The 18,040-nt window shown below is 53.9% G+C and overlaps 1 protein-coding gene across 3 annotated transcripts in view; it reads left to right on the forward strand.

Annotated features, from left to right (window-relative positions):
- Positions 1–17,913, forward strand: part of INTS3 (integrator complex subunit 3) — a 39,165-nt gene extending 21,252 nt beyond the window's left edge. The window contains exons 8-30 of one of the 3 annotated variants that reach the window (XM_008696637.2): positions 412–541; positions 1,818–1,915; positions 3,808–3,999; positions 4,938–5,025; positions 5,515–5,594; positions 5,968–6,059; positions 6,359–6,465; positions 7,166–7,285; positions 7,607–7,736; positions 8,148–8,202; positions 8,429–8,532; positions 9,279–9,323; positions 9,517–9,636; positions 11,379–11,532; positions 12,589–12,657; positions 13,341–13,416; positions 13,998–14,111; positions 14,461–14,509; positions 15,337–15,504; positions 15,811–15,911; positions 16,037–16,109; positions 16,197–16,353; positions 16,453–17,913. In XM_008696637.2, coding sequence (XP_008694859.1) covers positions 412–541; positions 1,818–1,915; positions 3,808–3,999; positions 4,938–5,025; positions 5,515–5,594; positions 5,968–6,059; positions 6,359–6,465; positions 7,166–7,285; positions 7,607–7,736; positions 8,148–8,202; positions 8,429–8,532; positions 9,279–9,323; positions 9,517–9,636; positions 11,379–11,532; positions 12,589–12,657; positions 13,341–13,416; positions 13,998–14,111; positions 14,461–14,509; positions 15,337–15,504; positions 15,811–15,911; positions 16,037–16,109; positions 16,197–16,353; positions 16,453–16,527 — 2,397 coding nt within the window. In that variant the 3' untranslated portion in view covers positions 16,528–17,913. Of the gene's footprint in view, positions 1–411; positions 542–1,817; positions 1,916–3,807; positions 4,000–4,937; positions 5,026–5,514; positions 5,595–5,967; positions 6,060–6,358; positions 6,466–7,165; positions 7,286–7,606; positions 7,737–8,147; positions 8,203–8,428; positions 8,533–9,278; positions 9,324–9,516; positions 9,637–11,378; positions 11,533–12,588; positions 12,658–13,340; positions 13,417–13,997; positions 14,112–14,460; positions 14,569–15,336; positions 15,505–15,810; positions 15,912–16,036; positions 16,110–16,196; positions 16,354–16,449 lie in introns of those variants that run through there. The other 2 variants (XM_008696636.2, XR_570022.2) reach the window with 2 other exon arrangements.
- Positions 17,914–18,040: the final 127 nt, after the last annotated feature.

Here is an 18,040-nt window from a genome sequence, read left to right on the forward strand (position 1 = left end):
TGGCTAATGGTTATTCTTTTGGACAGCACAGAGATGGAGAGCATTTCCATTATCACAGATTCAGATTGTTCTGTTGGACCAGGGGGGTTGGAGAAAGGTATCTGGGGCACAGCTTGCCAGTCCTGTCCTTTTGGAATGGTTTCTCTCGATCTGGGTCACAACCATTCTGGGAGGGGAGGGGAATAGATTCACGTGGAAGTCAGCAGGGCTTCAGTAGTTTCCAATAACCTGTCCTCCTGAAGTCAATCCCCGGCTTCCAGCTCTCTTCCCCTTTGGCTCTGGAAGAACCCTTCTTGTTCCTTGGACCCTCTTTCCTTCCTTCCTTAGAACAAGCTGCTCCTTAGTCCTCCCTGCAGCAGGTAAACAGTCTATGTCTTTCTTCTCTCTCCTGTCCCTCCTCCCCTCATCAAGTTCATGGACTGTTTGATGATTGGCCGGGACCTCGTAAGACTACTTCAGAATGTTGCTAGGATACCAGAATTTGAACTGCTTTGGAAAGATATTATCCATAACCCTCAGGCCTTAAGTCCTCAGTTCACAGGTAAGTAAGGACCAGGACATCCTGCCCTTGGGAGTTGGGAGGTCAGTGTATGTGTGCTGAGTGAATCCAGAGGTAGAGGCTGGAGGGTAGGAAGCTTGGCACAGGGCAGGCTCTGCCAAGTACAGCTGACTGTGGGAGTGGCAGAGGTATGGAATAATTCATGTGGTTCCCAGACAGCCCCTGCTTGGCAGACTCCAGCTGCCATCGCTCCTAAGAGAAACTGAGGCAGAGCTGTGATCATCTTCCTCCTCCCCCTGCAGCTCTTTTGCTCGGGAGGTGAGCTGATGACCAGCTTCCAGCCTCACTGGGTCCATCAGGGAGTCAGAGGTCAGCTCGTGAGACTGAGTCAGCAGAGGGGCTGGGGTTAGCCTTGTAAGACGATGCCTCTCCCTGGGAGCAGTCTTGCCTCTGAATTCCAAGGATCCAGTGTAGCCAAAATTATCTTCAGGGAAGGGAGTCTCTGTGTGCCTCTCCCTGACAAGGTCGTTTTGATAGCTGTCTCCCCTTCCCCGGGTCCCCACCCCACCTCCAGCACGCATGTGTGTTTATGTAGATTGCGTGTGTGCATGTCCATGGGTGTGCACACGGAAACAGTTGTCTAGGCCCTGGAGAGTCAGGAAGGAGAGGAAAGTCCTGGTTCTCCCTTATATCCTTTTGCTCTTATATTGAACATGTGTTGAGTTGTTTTGAGTGCTTACTGTGTGCTAGACACATGTATGTTAACTCATTTAATCCTCAGGACAACCCTGTAAGATGGATATTTTACTTTCCACATTTACAGATAAAGAAAATGAGGTTCAAGGAGATTAAGTAATTTGCCCAAGGCCACACAGCTAGTGAGTGTCAGAGGCAGGATTTGGATCCAGGTCTGTCTGACTCCAGAGCCCGTGCCTATACCACAGCACCACAATGATCCCAGGACCCAGGGATGGGACCGTCAGGAGCAGGAAGAGAGGCTAGGGTTTCCCCTGTTTTCCCCTAACTTTCCCACATGTTGCCAACCGGAATAATGTGAGTAGGGGGCTCTGGATGGCCAGGAGCAGAAGAGAAGTAATCTGTCTGGGTCCTGGGGATGGTGGTTGGTTGGAGCAGAACATGCAGATGCTGGTTAGAACCCTTGCTTGTATCTGTGCTTGACCTCTCTTGGTCTTGTCTTAGAATTTCCCCAAAAGCAAGACCACTGGCCATCAGAATTTGGCCCAGGTTCCCCACCTGCCTTCTCTCCTTCTGGTCCTCAGGCTTCTCTCTTTTCTTTTCCCTTACACACTTGGTTCAGGTATCCTGCAGCTGCTTCAGTCAAGAACATCCCGAAAGTTCCTAGCATGTCGTCTAACCCCAGACATGGAGACTAAACTCCTCTTCATGACCTCCCGGGTAAGCTAACCTTTTGCAGCAGGAACAGAAGCTGCAGGTTGGCTGGGCTTCTTCCTCCAGCCTGCAGATACCTTACCACTGAGTGCTGACTGGCAGAGTGGTGGTCAGGTGGGTACCCAGTCTACCTGGCATTGGGCAGGGTGCTACGAGCTGGGAAGACAGGGCTAGTAGAAGAGGTGCATCCAGTTGGAGCTCTTGCGAAACTTGCAGTCTGTCTAAAACAGTCGTTAAACCAGTAGTTATACACAAATAATGTAATTTACAAGTGTGAAATGTGCTGTAAGAGGGCAGAGTGAGGGTTCATTCTTGGAAACGCAGTGTTCCTCTGGCTGCATGTGAGTTCTCAGGAGGAGAGCTACGGCCTGTTGGTCTCCAGACATGGCTGAGTTGTAGCAGAATTGCTTGAACAATGTGTTAAAAATACATCTTCCTGGACCCTAGTCTCCCAGATAATCTGATTGAGGAATCTGTGTTTTCAACAGAGTTTTCAGGCAACAGCTCCTCTACAGCCAGTCTGGGGTTGGGAAGCCACTGGCCTAGTCCACTTTTCATTTTCCTGAGTCATCCAGGAGAGGCGTCCAGATCTGTGCCACCCCATGTGAAAGCCACTAGCCATGGTTGCAACTGAAATTAGTAAAAGCTAGGGGCACCTGGCTGGCCCAGTCTGCGGGGAGTGTGACTCTTGATCTCGGGGTCGTGAGTTTAAGCCCCACGTTGGGTGTAGAGATGACTTAACAAAATCTTCAAAAAAAAATTGTGGGAGGGGACTCCTGGGTGGGTCCGTTGGTAAAGCTTCTGCCTTTGGCTCGTGTCATGATCCCAGGGTCCTGGGATCGAGTCCCATATCTGGCTCCTTGCGCACTGGGGAGCCTGCTTCTCCCTCTGCCTCTCTCCTTGCTCGTGCTCTCTCTCTGACAAATGAATAAAATCTTTAAAAAAACTTTTTTAAATAAATAAATTAGTTAAAGCTAGGTAAAATTAAAAATTCAGTATCTCATTGCATTAGCTACATTTTAAGTGCTCAGTAGGCACCATCATTGCAGAAAGTTCTACTGGACAGTGTTGGTCTAGATGTGTCTTTGAGAGAGAGTGCACGCGTGAGAGAGAGCACGAGCAGGGGGAGGGGCAGAGGGAGAGGCAGACTCCCTGCTGAGCAGGGAGCCTGACCCGGCTCCATCCTGGGGCTCCGGGATCATGACCTGAGCCAAAGGCAGGCGCTTAACCGACTGAGCCACCCAGGCACCCCTGTATCTTTCTTTTTATTCCTTCTACTCTCTGTTTTGGTTGAATCTGGGGAGTAGAAGAGGAGAACACCGGATCTCTCCTCTTACTCAGTGTTGCTACTGTACCACTTTAGAGTGTGACTGGGGGAAGGAGTTGCTGCAAGAAGATGTGGAGATTCTGTGTACCTGGGACAGTGACCCCGTAGGTCACCGAGCGTCAGAAAGCTCTCCGTCAGTGCCAAGTGGCAAACAGGCTCCATTCTTGTTCTCGAGCAACACTCCTTGTCGGCCGCAAGGGGCTCGAGAAGATAAAAAAAGATGATGCTTAGAACTGGAGCCTCGGTGACCAGAACAGGAGAAAGGAGACAAAAATGGGCTGTAATCACTGTTGGGGCAAATGTTTAGGACAGGAGGTGGGTGCCAGGAGTGAAGGCACCCCGGCACAAGAGGTGAGTCCGGAAGAGTCTCGGCGCTTTTTTCAGTCAAGGAAGATTTAAATCAGGAAGTCTTCCTAAAGGAGGAGAACTCGAGAAGAAAGTGAGTTAATGAATGAATGGAGGGAAGAGATTGAGGTCTGGGTCAGGCCTGGTGTTGAATGGTGCTCATTTTCCTCTGCCCAGAGACTCCGCCCTTCCTTCCGCCTTTCTCTCCAACGCCCCCTTCCTCCAGGTGCGGTTTGGTCAACAAAAGCGTTACCAGGATTGGTTCCAGCGCCAGTACCTGTCAACCCCGGACAGTCAGTCCCTGCGGTGTGATCTCATTCGCTACATCTGTGGGGTTGTCCACCCTTCTAACGAAGTGCTGAGTTCAGATATCTTGCCCCGGTGGGCCATCATTGGCTGGCTTCTGACAACATGCACGGTGAGGGGCTGGGCTGTGGGGCAGAGGCGCTCAGGTGGTGAAGGATCCTCTTCCCTTGGGTTTCCCCTGTTTGCATGCTTCTTCCTGACTGTGGGCTTCCTGACCCCAACGGGCCGTTCCTTCACTTTCTTCCTGCTGAATGTCTCCTCCGCCTTCGTCCCGTGTCCATCTGTGTCTCTCCAAGTGGACTGCGCTCATTATTTCCCTTCAGGCTTTGGGGTTGAACAGGTCCATCTCTGCCTTTACTGCCGACCCTCAAGTCCAGATATCTCAGGCCTCCCTGTCTTTCCTTTTAGCTCCCGGAACCATGTATGGTTATTCTTCTGAATGGATCCTCCCTTAGATTCAGGGCTTGTGTTCCTTAGACCCTCACTTGGCAGCCTTTTGGCATCAGCTTTGGATACTAATGCAAACATAGGGCTCCATAGCGTAGCCATGTCTTTCCCAGCATTCTTCTCCCTGTCGCTTGGGTGGGAAACTCCAAATTGTCTGCTCTCTGGCCTCTACTTGCCTTTTGACGTCCCCTGTGTGACTGGGTCCTTGGAATGTGCTGATTCAAACACAAGGACAGGCTGTTCCTAGGGGGTCTTGCAGTCAAAAATGTGCCTGGGGAGCCCAGCAAGGGCAGCCTGGGGGCTGGTCTGAGTGTGTGTCAGCTAGGTCCCTGGCTCCTTTTCTAGGATCAGGGATGTGTTCTTCTGGATGTATGAGAGCCCAGGTCAATCCCTGGCCCCTTGGTTGGTGAGAAGATGGCCACTTGTACTCATATGCAGACTTATATGCCCTTCACCCCGGGGGGGGGGGGTCCACCTGTCTCACTAGGAACTGAATTTATTTCATAGATGGGCAGTTGTGTGGGCCCTGGAGTCTGCCTTGGGCTTCTGAAGGGAAGGGAGCTGGTTGATGAAACCCGCCCTCCTTTCTCATCTCTCTTCTAGTCAAATGTCGCTGCCTCCAATGCCAAGCTGGCTTTGTTTTACGACTGGCTGTTCTTTAGCCCAGACAAGGATAGCATTATGAACATAGGTACGTAACCGGGACCGGGCAACACCACCCCCGTCTCCCAAGCCCCTGCCTAGCCTCGGTGACAGTGGTCATAAATCTCAGGGCAGCGTGGGGGAAGGCAGCGTATCTAGTAGCAATTCCATTGTTCCTCACCAGTGCTCCCTTGATGTAGAAGGAAGATTGTTTTTGTGAGGCCAAGCGCTCACTCCCTCCCCTTTGCCCTAGAAGCTTATGCTTGGGCTTCCGGTGGGGAGGGCCTAGGCACAGGGCTGTGGCACACCCTGCTTTTCCTCTCCTACCACCTCCATCCTCCAAGCTACATGCTGGGGACAAGGGAGGTGAGGGGCTAGGAGCTATTTGGGGGGTTGTCTGCTTTTGGTTCTGCTCAGTGGGAATAGGAGGGTAGGGGTACAGCTTTCTCCCGAACAATTCATACATATCGATGCCTTGTTTCATGGAGCTGAGAACAGATTGTCTGATGTGGGGGCCCTTTCATTCCACCTTCCCCAGAACCGGCCATCCTGGTCATGCACCACTCCATGAAGCCACACCCAGCCATCACTGCCACACTCCTGGACTTCATGTGCCGCGTAAGTGTGTGTCCCTGTAGCCTTATAGCCCGCAAGTAGGTCTTCCCAGTGCTCTTCATCGTGGGAGCAGCTAACCCCCCGGTTAGTGAATGCGCCCCTTCCGTATTCCCGCCATCTTCCGTGGGATCTTTCCACGTCTTTCCTTGACCTCAGGGATAATGACTTAAGGTAGATTGCAGTCTTTCTGAGAAGCAGCCAGGTCTAGGAAGAATTAACCATTTTAGCAACCTGAAATGGTAAAGAACATTCCAGATCTTTCTGCAGCCATACTCTCCAGTGCCTCCTGATCAAAACTGAAGCAGCTTTTTAGCTCTAGTTCAGCAGAACGTTCTGTGTTGTGTGCTCATTCTTGGCTTCCTTTCTTCCCTTCCAGATCATTCCCAACTTCTATCCACCTTTGGAGGGCCATGTGCGACAGGGTGTGTTCTCCTCCCTCAACCACATTGTGGAGAAACGGGTCTTGGCGTAAGAACTTTATGTGTCTGTAAGCAGGGGGGAGGGGCTGTTTCCTCCTGTGTCACTAGGTCAGGCACGTTCAGATACTGTCATGCCACTGCTGCCACCCTTTTTTCTTGACTGCTATAGAAAGTACTGGCTCTGCCTCAAACTGCTGAGAATATGTCCTCTTGATGCTTAGAGAAATGTCTGTCTGGCCTTCGTATTCCAAGGGTCTGAGTGTGGCCCAGCTCTACTGGTTGGGCATAGAGCTGTCTCCAACTGTAGTGAGGAGCTCTGATGTGACCTTCATTCGTGTTCCCCTCCAGGCATTTGGCTCCCCTATTTGACAACCCTAAATTGGATAAGGAGCTTCGGGCAATGCTGAGGGAGAAGTTTCCTGAGTTCTGTAGTTCGCCCAGCCCACCGGTGGAAGGTATGGGGCCTTCCCATTCTATCACCTGTTTGAGAAGAGGCACGGAGACACCGAGGGCTCTCAGCCTGGAGCCCCATGTATGTCGCCTCGGGGCGGTTCTCCACCTCTGTGACTGTCCATTTCAGGCTTTTGTTCTGCGCTTTCTCTTTAATGAGTTTTTGTATTGTCTTCCTTGGTTCTCCCTCTCCTTCTGATCTTACCTGACTTTGACCTCTCTTGTTCCTCAGCTCCTGTGTCTTCTCTCGGTAGCCTCCCTTCCACAGGGAAGGCTTTCATGGGATGTGTGTTTGCCTCACTGTAACTTCATGCAACTCTTGCCTCTTCCCATCCCCGGACCCTGGGCCCTAATGGGAGGTGGTCATGCTGGGTCTCAAGTCTTGCTCCCAGTTATACACAGACACCCTTTTTTGTTTTGGGGTAAGGCTTAAGCCAAGCAGAACTTCCCAACTTGGTTCTAAAATGAAGAGCACTGGGGACTGTCCCTGGTCTTACCTACTTGCCGATCCGATCTGAGCATAGCATAGCAAGCATTTCCTATACCATTCTTACTCCTGGCAGAATTGCCCTGCAAATCGTGGAAGGTTGTGAGGACAAGATGTCTGTCCTTCCAGGGTCGGTAATCCACCTGCCCCCCAGCCCAGAGTGTTGGGCATGTCAGGTCACAGGAGGCCATCAAATGCCTTGTCTCTTTCCTCCCAAGTCAAACTTGAGGAGCCAGTTTCCGTGGAGATGGACAACCACATGTCAGACAAGGATGAAGGTTGCTATGACAACGCGGAGGCAGCCTTCAGTGACGATGAGGAGGACCTCAGCAGCAGAGGTGGGCACAATAGCGAAGGGGCTCCGGGTGGCATCAGCCCTCAGAGGACCAGGTGGCAGGAGCGGCCTCTCTGTTGCCGTGCCCCCTGAGTTAGTTCCATTAGCAGGTTACTGGATGGGACTCCAGGGCACAGAGCCCTGCCCTCAGCCCTGAAGCAGGAGGGCGAGAAGGAGGAGTGGCCCCTGCCTTTGTGTGCTGCTAAGGCTGGGTGTGCCCACATCCAGGGCACATGCTCCAGGCACTCTGCACACCTGGTGTGTGGGGCTGACCCTGTGACTGGTGTCTGGGCAAATGACCGCTTTCCTGAATCATTCCCTTCAGGAAAGAAGAGAGAGTTTCGCTTCCACCCTATCAAGGAGACAGTTGTGGAGGAGCCGGTAGATATCACCCCTTATCTTGATCAACTGGATGAGTCCCTAAGAGACAAAGTGCTCCAGCTCCAGAAGGGGAGGTGGGTGCAGCTCCTGTCCTCAGCCTCCGGAGGCTCGGCCCCAGGCGCTCCCCCTGCTACCCGGTGGGATGGTGGGGAGTATGGAGAGGGAGTAGAAGCTCCTTCTGCTGTTTGGGTTGGGGGGTATGGGCTGGAGGAAGGGCAGCCTCGTTCCCCAGCACACGGTTCTCACTCTGTAGGTTCTGAGGACAAGAGTCTCTGAGAACCAAAGCAGGATGATGGGGATTTCCCTTCTCTTAGGGCCTCTGCCCGGAGAGTAGCAAATTCTGCCCTAAAGCCTCCCCGACCGAAGCCCGGATTCACACAGAGCTCCTTTGTTTTGTCTGTGCGTGAGGGTGCTTTGTTGGGTGTGGATCCTGCCCTCTGCTGTCATTTACGTCCCTGAGATTTCCTCTCAATTCTGCACTACAGTGACACCGAGGCCCAGTGTGAGGTCATGCAGGAAATCGTGGACCAGGTCCTAGAGGTAAGGAAATCCCACCCTCTTGAGGAAGCAGCCCAGCCCACCCAGCGCAGAGCTCCCCCCACCCAGGCAGCTGACTCCTTCCCATCCCTCAGATGGGTCCCCTCTGGTGGTGCAGGGGTTTGTTAATCCTGGAGGTAGAAGCAGAATGAGTGCAGAAGCTCTGGGACGTGGGGGCAGTAGGGCCCGGGTCACATGGTGATACCCACTCACTTGTCTCACCACCCAGGAAGACTTTGACTCGGAGCAGCTGTCTGTCCTTGCTTCCTGCCTACAGGAGCTCTTCAAGGCCCACTTTCGAGGAGAAGTGTTGCCTGAGGAGATCACCGAGGAGTAAGGCTTATCTTTTCTGACCCCTCCTCCTACCCACCAGCTTCTGGAAGCCAGACGTATGCTTAGAGCCCTAGTCCAGGAGGCATCTTGCTGTAGACTTGAGAGAAATAATCTTCCCTTGTTATTTTATTTTTTTGTGATTTTATTTTCAAGCATTCTGTACACCCAGGGTGGGACTTGAACTCGGACCCCGAGATCAAGAGTCACACACTCCACCGACTGAGCCAGCCAGGCACCCCGCTCTTTACTTGTTTTTATTCTCACGTGTGCTGATTCACTTAAACAAGGATTCATTTTTGTCTCTGAATGCAGAGCGTGGGGCAGTGACCAGCGCCCCTTTTCTGTGTGCCCAGCCCTTGCTGCTGTAGGTGGTATTGGACCCTTGCCAGGACCCTTCCAGAAGGGCAGGAATCTCGCTTTCTTTTTCTTTTCTTTTCTTTTTTTTTTTTTTTAGATTTTATTTTTAAGCAATCTCTACACCCAATGTGGGGGCTCGAACCCTCAACCCCAAGATCAAGAGTTCCGTGTTCCTCCAGCTAAGCCAGCCAGGAGCCCCAGGAATCTCATTGTCAATGACAGTCACTACCCAGACTGTGGTGTATGTTAGGAATCTGTCTTCTCTGGGGCAGCAGGAAGTTGACCTTTGGTTTGGAAAGGAGCAGGCTGGCATCTAGCCTCCATAGTGTCTGCCTGCAGCCCATCTTCTCCACTCATGTGGACTCTGAGATGTCACCCTTCTCTTGCAGGTCCCTGGAGGAGTCTGTGGGAAAGCCTCTCTACCTAATATTTAGGTAAGGATCCAGCTGTAGGAGACACTGCTGGGCCATCCATCCTTCCTCTCAGCAGTCCTACACTTCTGTCCTAGGGGAATGGGACTCCCTTTCCAGAGGGGAGGGATATGCAGTGGGCAGACAGCTCATGCCGCCACAGGAGAATCTGCTCTGTGTCCAGCTCTGCTCCCTTCCTCCCATCTCCCACCTCCAGGAACCTGTGCCAGATGCAGGAAGACAACAGCAGCTTCTCTCTGCTTCTGGATCTTCTCTCCGAGCTGTATCAAAAACAGCCCAAGATCGGCTACCACCTGCTGTACTACCTGAGGGCCAGGTAGGTGTGGTCCGCACATTGGAGAAGGTGTCCTGGAGAGCCTTTCCTACGTGTTGTTTCTTTTAAATAACAGCTTTAAAACGACAGTTCAGTGGTTTAGAGTACATTCCCAAAGTTGTACAATTGTTGCTGCTGGTTAATTTAGAACATTTTCATCACCTGCAAGAGAAACCATGTCCCAATTAGCAGTCACCTCCCCATTGTCCCTTTCACCCCACCACTGTCAACCACGGATCTGCTTTCTGTCTTTATAGATTTACTTATTCTGTATCTTCCGTATGAATGGAATTATACAACGTGTGGTTTCTCGTGACTGGCTTTCGTCATTTAGTGTAATGTTTTCGAGGTTTATCCCCACTGTAGCTTGTGTCAGGACTTCCTTCCTTTTTATGGCCAAGTAATACTCCGCTGTCTAGATATGCCACAGTTTGTTTACCCGTTCACCCAGCGATGGGCATTTGATTTGTTTGCACTCTTGGCTGTTGGGAAAAGAGCTGCTGTGCACATTCACATGCAGATTCTCAGCTGGACACAGGTTTTCCGTTTTCTTGGGTATATACCTCAGAGTTGAATGCCGGTCAAACAGGAACTCCATCTCTGACTTGGTGAGGAACAGCCAAACTACTTTCCAGAGTGACTATGGCCAGTTTTCATTGCCAGCCGCCATGTGTGACGCTGCTGACGCTTTCCCGTGCTTCCCAACACCTGTTACCGCACAGCTTTTTCATCACAACCATCCTAACGGCTTTGTGGTTTTGACTTGCATTTTCCTGATGGCTAATGATATTGAGCAGCTTTTCATGTGCTTGTCATTGGCCATTTGCGTATTTTCTTTGGAGAAATGTCTGTTCAGATCCTCTCCTGTTTTGTTTTTTGTTTTTTTAATATTTATCTATTAGAGTGTGCGCAGGGGGGACAAGTACAGGCCTAGGAAGAGAGAGTCTTAAGCAGACTCCACGCTGAGCACAGAGCCTGACGAGAGGCTTGATCCCACCACCCAGAGATCACAACCTGAGCCGAAACCAGGAGTCGGATGCTTAACCAACTGAGCCACCTAGGTGCCCCTCCTCGCCTGTTTTTTAATTGGGGTTATCCATCTTTTTCTTGTTGATTCTTAAGATTTTTTTTTAATATATCCTGGATACAAGTCCTTTATGAAACATAAGGTTTGCAAATATTTTCTCATTCTGCAGGTTGTCTTTTCACTTCTTGATGATCCTTTGAAACACAGAAGTTTTACATTTTGAAGAGTCCAATTTATTTTTTCTCTGTCACTTGTGCTTTTGGTGTCATGTAGATTTTCTCCTGTGTTTTCTTCTAGGAGTTGTATGGTTTCAGTTCTTGTATTTAGGCCTGTAACCCCTTTTGAGTTGTTTCGTACGTGGTGTGAGGTGGGGGCCTCCATGTGTTGTTGCCGTCCTGGCTCAGAGCCCAGAAAGCAGGAGAGCGAGCTTTCTAGCCTGCGCTGAGCCCCCTCCTGTGTTTGCCTCTCACCAGTTAGCTGGTTCACTGACTGCGGTCGGCGCCCAGTCTGGAGCACTGGGGAGGATGCGGAGAGAAAAAAAGCGTGTCCTGGTTTCCATAAGTTACCAAGCTCTTCCGGAAGCCAGGGGAAAGCCATGAGACTGATTAGCCCAGAGCAACAGGGGCAGCAAAGGGATTGCAGAGGAGGGCCTGTTTAGAGGATGCCTGAGGCTGGATGCTGGGGTTGGCTGCTGGCTGAGGCCCAACTGCTCTTGCAGCAAAGCCGCTGCTGGGAAGATGAACCTGTACGAGTCGTTTGCCCAGGCCACGCAGCTGGGCGATCTGCACACCTGCTTAATGATGGACATGAAGGCCTGCCAGGAAGACGACGTGCGGCTGCTGTGCCACCTGACACCCTCCATCTATACAGAGGTCAGTGTCTCCGGTGGAATTCCGCTGGGACGGGGCAGCTGTGCAGGCCGGGCTCACGAGACTGTGCATCTCCGCATACAGCCCCTGCTGGCTGCGGCAGGCTGTTTTTTCCAGCACCACACCTGCCCCCCCCCCCCGCGCCCATTAAAGGTTAAAAAATGTCTAAAACCCCCCGAATTCCTATCCTGTGCTTTGTGGTATGAGTTGGGGTCTGAGCGTCTACATTTGGGTTCTCAGCTTTGGCCCCATCCTCTGGACCCAGGACAGGCCCCCAGCCAAACCCGCGTGCACACGTTGCAGGCCCTCTTGCCATCTGATGGCTCACCCTCGGTTTCTGTCGTGGTTCCTGAAAACCAGGGCCTTTGTGGTGGAGACTCAGCTTTCGTTTCCCTCGTTCACTCACTGTCTTCTCTAGGAACTGGGACATCAGAGGGGTATCAGCTCTTCCTCCTCTTGGTGCGAGTTCCCGGGAACAGGGAAATCAGGGCACAGGGCGTGGGCACGACAGGAGGAACTGTGATCTCAGCCAAAATCTGCAGGGGGAGGGGTGCCCATGCCCAGTTTCCTCCTCTGCTCCCTCCCTGGTAAACTGGCCTCCCCAAGAAGGGGTCCTGCCGGCCTCTTGCGCAGCCCATACATGCACACTCTGTACCTTCTCTTCTTTGGCTGAGGGTTGGTACAGGTTGGATTTTTTTACTGCCGGGGATGCACGTGCTTGTGTTGTAGTTGTTGTTGTTTTACTGCCGCCAGACAGCACTCACCAGTCATGGCCAGTCCTTTCTGGCTCTAGCTTCATCTCTGGAGAGTTCCCCATTCCTTTCCTGAGACACACATACCCGTCTGTGGGCACACAAGTAGCAAATTTGGGTTCTGGAAGAGTTAGAGTCCCACCTGCACAGCTGTTGGATCTTTGTTTAGATATTTGTGTTAGGACCCACGTCTGGCTAACGCAGCCACCAGCTGAGCGTGTGGGAAGAACGGGGAGTGGGTCATGAGGTCCCAAGTCAAGGGACGCACCCTGGACTCCTGCCCCAGCTTCCCTCTTTTTCTGTCCAGTTTCCAGATGAGACCTTGCGGAGCGGCGAGCTGCTGAACATGATTGTGGCTGTTATTGACTCTGCACAGGTGCACAAGGGCCTGGCATCCTGGGAGGCCTGGGCAGCAGGGCACCCCCCCCCCGCCCCCACACGTGTGTGCACTTCAGGCCTGGGGGCTGGAAGGGAAATGGATCCCCAGGGAGGCAGGCAGGGCTCATTCTCTCCTGCACACTCCAGTTCCACATGGAAAGAGAGGATGAAAATGCTCAGGCCATTGACCTTCCCACCATGTGCAGGGCCCCGGGAGGCTGCAGCTTTGCTTGTGCGTTGTTCTCATGCTGAACCGAGGCCCCATTTCTGCTCCTCCTCTCCACTCACTTGCCCTTCTTCCTTCATTCTTTTTTCTTTGCCTTTCTCCTACTCACACCTCTGTGCCAGGGCTCAGCCTCTCAGGGCCCTTCCCTCCTCCTCAGGCACAGGCTGGTCAGGGCCCAAACTAGGGCCAGGTAGACAAGTTGCCCATTTTCCCTCTGCTGTCAGGGCATGGAAACCACTTTAATGGTTTTCTTTAACTATTCTGCCCCAAACAGGCCTTCCCCCGTCCTTCACCAGCCCCTGCACCCTTCAGAGACCTCCCCATGCCTTTGAACTAGGTTTTCCCTCCCTCCGGTTTTTTCCGCGTGTGAGCCCTCCTGTTTCTCCTTCCACATTGGCTTCCTGGCTTCTTTTAGAACCAATGGGTCTTGCCTTCTTCCTCCTCCTCTTCCTCAGCTCCAGGAGCTGGTCTGCCACGTGATGATGGGGAACCTGGTCATGTTTCGAAAGGACTCTGTCCTCAACATACTCAGTAAGTGAGCAGACCCTGCAGGCACCCCGGGGGCGGGGGGGGGATAAAGACGTGTGGCAGCCCTGGGTTTTGGGTTTTTTTTTTTAAGAATTTATTTATTTCTTTGACAGACAGGGAGAGAGGGAACACAAGCAGGGGGAGTGGGAGAGGGAGAAGCAGGGTTCCCGCTGAGCAGGGAGCCCGATGCGGGGCCCGATCCCAGGACCCTGGGATCATGTCCTGAGCCGAAGGCAGACGCTTAATGACAGCCACCCAGAAACCCCAGGCCTGGATGTTTTCTGATAGTAGCAGAACTGGCTTGGGTTGAGAATGGGCTAGACCGTCACTCTGCCCTGCTCCGTGGTCTTGGGCAGTGTCTCTGGTTCTTGCTTAAGCTCAGGGCTGGTGGGACTACAGAAGTGATGTGAAGTCTTTGAGGATAATGCTTTGTGTGGAAAGGGAGAATATCTGTCGTCTCAGTGTCATCAGTGACCTCACCCGTGTACCTCCCCTGCTCGGGGGCTGCTAGTCAGAGGATTAGCCCTGTGCTGTGTGTGAAGGAGAGAGCACGTGCACGAGCACACCCCCTCTGTCTCCTGCAGTCCAGAGCCTGGACTGGGAGACCTTTGAGCAGTACTGCGCCTGGCAGCTCTTCCTGGCCCACAACATCCCCCTGGAGACCATAATCCCCATCCTGCAGCACCTCAAGTACAAAGGTGAGTCGGGCAGCAGGCAGGGAGCATTGAGGGAAAGACCCCCAGGTCCCTCTGGGGCAGGGCTGAGGCCCCTCGGCTTGGGTATGAGCAGACTCACTGCTGCCCCTCCCGGCGAAGTATGGAAGGCCAGACTCCGTGCTCAGTCACATAGGCTCTTCAGAGGAGTCCTGCAGGCAGGCCCACTCCGAGCCAGGCACGAGGTGGGGCTCAGGCTGCTCGGGATTTTCTAGAAGCAAGGGATTGTTCTTCCTTGCTTCTTCAAGTGGCTGTTGATTGGGGGATGGGAGAGGTACCAGGATTCTTCCTGGAATTCTACAACCCTCTTAGCAGCCTCTGCCCTCCCCCACAGAGCACCCAGAGGCCCTGTCTTGCCTGCTGCTTCAGCTCCGAAGAGAGAAGTGAGTTCTGCTTCTGGGGACTCTAGCTCCCAGTCACAGCACACCAAGAGATAGCATCGGTGAATGGCTCCCAGCTGCTCCTTTAGGAGGCTGGCCATGCTTTTTCCTACTGTAGACATCTGCTTCTTCTGCTGTCCCCTAAAATGATTTACAAACAAGCAGCTCCCCTGGGATCTGGGCTTCCTCTCGACTTTAAGCCCCTGCCCACCAGGAGCTGCTCTGGGAGGAGGGGTGGGGGGTGGGAACCGGACATCCCGGTTTCCTGCTCCCCACCCCTACTCTGCTGAGGCCACCCTGGGCTAACCCTGGAGGAGGTTAGGCTGGGTTGGAGTACAGGGGTGGGGCCTGGAGGGGGAGCCAGCAGAGCCGGCAGAGGCCCCTCCACCCTCCAGCACGGGCACTTTCCCAACAACCCAGATAAGTAGGGCAGCAGCTGTGTGTCTTTTCCTTCCTACCTTCTTGCCTTCCTTCCACCTTTTCTGCTCTCTTGCCTGAGAGACTGGAAGTGGTACAGAATATCCCAGAGGAAGTGGGCAGCTTGGGGGCTGGCAGGCCACGGTGTGGTCCCTTACCTCCCTGGCCCATTTCCTGACTGTTCTGGGCAAGGTGGCAGAGATTTGGTGAGCCGCTTCCCCAGTATGGGTGCCGGCTGCTGGTACTGCAGAGACCCTTGGCCCAGGGGAAGAGGGAGAGGGTGTGAGAGCAGGAAGCTGCCTCAACTCGGGTGGGGAGGGGTGGTGAGGTTTGGGGAGTGAGTAGGTGGGCGAGTCGAGAGCATCCTGAGGCCAGCTGTGTGAGCAGGGTGCCCTGTGCCCTGTCACCCCCAGACCCAGCGAGGAGATGGTGAAGATGGTGTTGAGCAGGCCCTGCCACCCCGACGACCAGTTCACCACCAGCATCCTGCGGCACTGGTGCATGAAGCATGACGAGCTGCTGGCCGAGCACATCAAGTCGCTGCTCATCAAGAACAACAGCCTACCTCGCAAGAGGCAGAGGTGGGAGCAAGAGCGAGGGGGCACGTGGGCCCTGTGGAGGGCTGCCCCCTGTCCACAGGCCGGCCGGGGCGGTTCCTTCCTGGTTAGTGGGTGACACCTAGTGGTCTGAAGCTACATATGGTGTATGGGCCCACTCTGGCCCCTTCCCCGTCTTTCCCTGGTGCCTGGTGGCTGGTCCCTGGTCCACTGCACCCTTCCCCATATGGGCTGTGTCTGTCTTCAGGAGGGGCCCTGGTGGGGAGGGTGTCCCGCACTCCTGGAGCCCTCCCCTCGAGCTCACACTCCGGCTGTGTGACTTCCCTGCAGCCTGAGGAGCTCCAGCAGCAAGCTGGCGCAGCTGACTCTGGAGCAGATCCTGGAGCACTTGGACAGCCTGCGTCTCAACCTGACCAACACCAAGCAGAACTGTATGCATTGCAGACCCGTGGCTCAGGCCAGCCCTAGAAGGGTGGGGGCAGGGCCAGGAGAGTTGAGTGAGTTCCTGGACCTCTCACTGTCCTTCCTTCCCTGCTCTCCCTCCTCCTCCCTCTAGTTTTTAGCCAGACCCCGATTCTCCAGGCTCTGCAGCACGTGCAGGCAAGCTGTGATGAGGCCCACAAGATGAAGTAAGGCCTTGGGGAAGCAGTGGGAGCGGCCTGCCGGACAGAGAAGAGGCTGGGAGGAGTGTGCTGAGGGCGGGTTCTTTCCCTCAGGTTCAGCGATCTCTTCTCCCTGGCTGAGGAATACGAGGACTCGTCCACCAAGCCACCCAAGAGCCGGAGAAAAGCAGCTCTGTCCAGTCCCCGCAGTCGAAAGAATGCCACACAGCCCCCCAATGCTGAGGAAGAGTCAGGCTCCAGCAGCGCCTCGGTAAGAGCCCTCACCTCTGGGCTCAGCAACTCTGGGAGTGGTGGGGCTGGAGCCAGTAGCTGCTCAGGCTAAGGACCGCCCCCCCATCTCTTCCAGGAGGAAGAAGACACAAAACCGAAGCCTACCAAGAGGAAACGGAAAGGGTCCTCTGCAGTGGGGTCTGACAGTGACTGAGACCCTGGATTCCCCATCCCACCCCCAGTTGGACTGCCCTCCCCTCCTTGGTGAATCAAAGGTTAATAAGGGCTGGGGAGGTAGTGGGGAGACCCCCTCCCCCTGCCCAAGGCTCACCTGGTGGGAAGGACAAGCTGCCCCCTTTGGCTCAGCCTGAGAAGCTGCCATGCAGCCCCAGCCCCTGCTCCCTCCTGTCCAGGGCTCCAGCCCCATCACACTGCTGTTCCCACCGACTTGGGTCCCACTGAAGTCAGACGCTGTGTGAAATCTGGGCTGGTGCAGGTCCTCAGCCCCTGCCCCTCCCCAGCCTCCCAAAGAGAAGAGAAATGGCAGATGGGGCTGCTGGTCCGAAAGGCCAGGATGGGAGTGAGGACAGTGTGTGGATGCCCCTTCCCGTATTCCCCATCAGGCCTTGACCTCCTCCTCGCAGGCATTTTATAGTTGCTCTCCATCCTCCCGTGTGAAATGGGCATTTCATCAGTGATGTGGTCCAGCTGCCTGCCTGTTCCTCGACATGGGGCAGGTGCGGGGGCATAGGAATTCAGGCAGGGACAGAGCGGAGAGGGAGGCCAGAGCCCCTGGGACTCCCGGAGAGAGACAGTTTTCACAGAACTGTCAGTTGCCCTATTTCCTCGGTTCTGTCTTTTTTGTTTTGTTTTTTGGCAGAGATAATCGCGTTTTAAAAGTTTTTAAATGACAATAAAACAAGCCAGAACCTCTTTTGTGCTGGAGTTGCTGGCCCAGGTGCTCTTACCCTGTGCGCCTAACCGGATGTCTCCACTCCCTGGTGGCCTGAGAACTTCCCTTTTCCCTTCCTGCACACCCCCTTGTCTGGAGTGGGAGGGGCTTTTTGCTGCCCCCCACCTGCCCAGCTTTCCTGCTGCCACTGGGGCTGTGCACCAGGCACTGACCTGTCCGGGCAACCATCTCCCTTTAAGTTGAACTCTGTTCCTCCCTACTTCTCTCAAGAAACTAGAGGCTTCCAAAGTGAGTGAGTGTCCACTTCAGTAGATCTGTGTGCTTACCAACTGCTGGAGGACTGCTTAGGGGTGGAGGATAACCCCAATTCGGATTCTGATGGACAGAAGTGGGCCTGGTGGGAAGAGTTCAGATACCAGCGAGAGGGAACCCTCTTTGTTCCACAGCCTGGCCACTTGCCGCCCCCTGTGTCCCAGCGGAAAAGAATCCCCTAGGCTGCAAGGGAGGCTGGGTGGGCTACCGAGGAGGAAGAAGCGAGGTCTGGGCGGAGGACAGACTGGCTCCTGCAGAATCCAGTGTCCTCTTCCTCAAAGCTGCTGTTCCTTTACAAGTCGAAGTCGCGGGAGGCCTCTTCTTCCTCTCCCCTTCCCGTTCCCTCTGCCCCAATTAAAAGCAGGATGGAAAGCATTCGCTGGCTGGCCCCAATTATTGTGCCCTTGCCCAGAGGGAGGGGCCTCCGCTTTCGCCCCTCCAGAACTTTGGCTGGCTGGGTCCCCACCCATCCCCTGGGGCTGCTGCTGCCGTGTGTGGGGGG

This window comes from Ursus maritimus, unplaced genomic scaffold, assembly GCF_017311325.1.
Source record: "Ursus maritimus isolate PB19 unplaced genomic scaffold, ASM1731132v1 scaffold_2, whole genome shotgun sequence".
Lineage (NCBI taxonomy): Eukaryota > Metazoa > Chordata > Mammalia > Carnivora > Ursidae > Ursus > Ursus maritimus.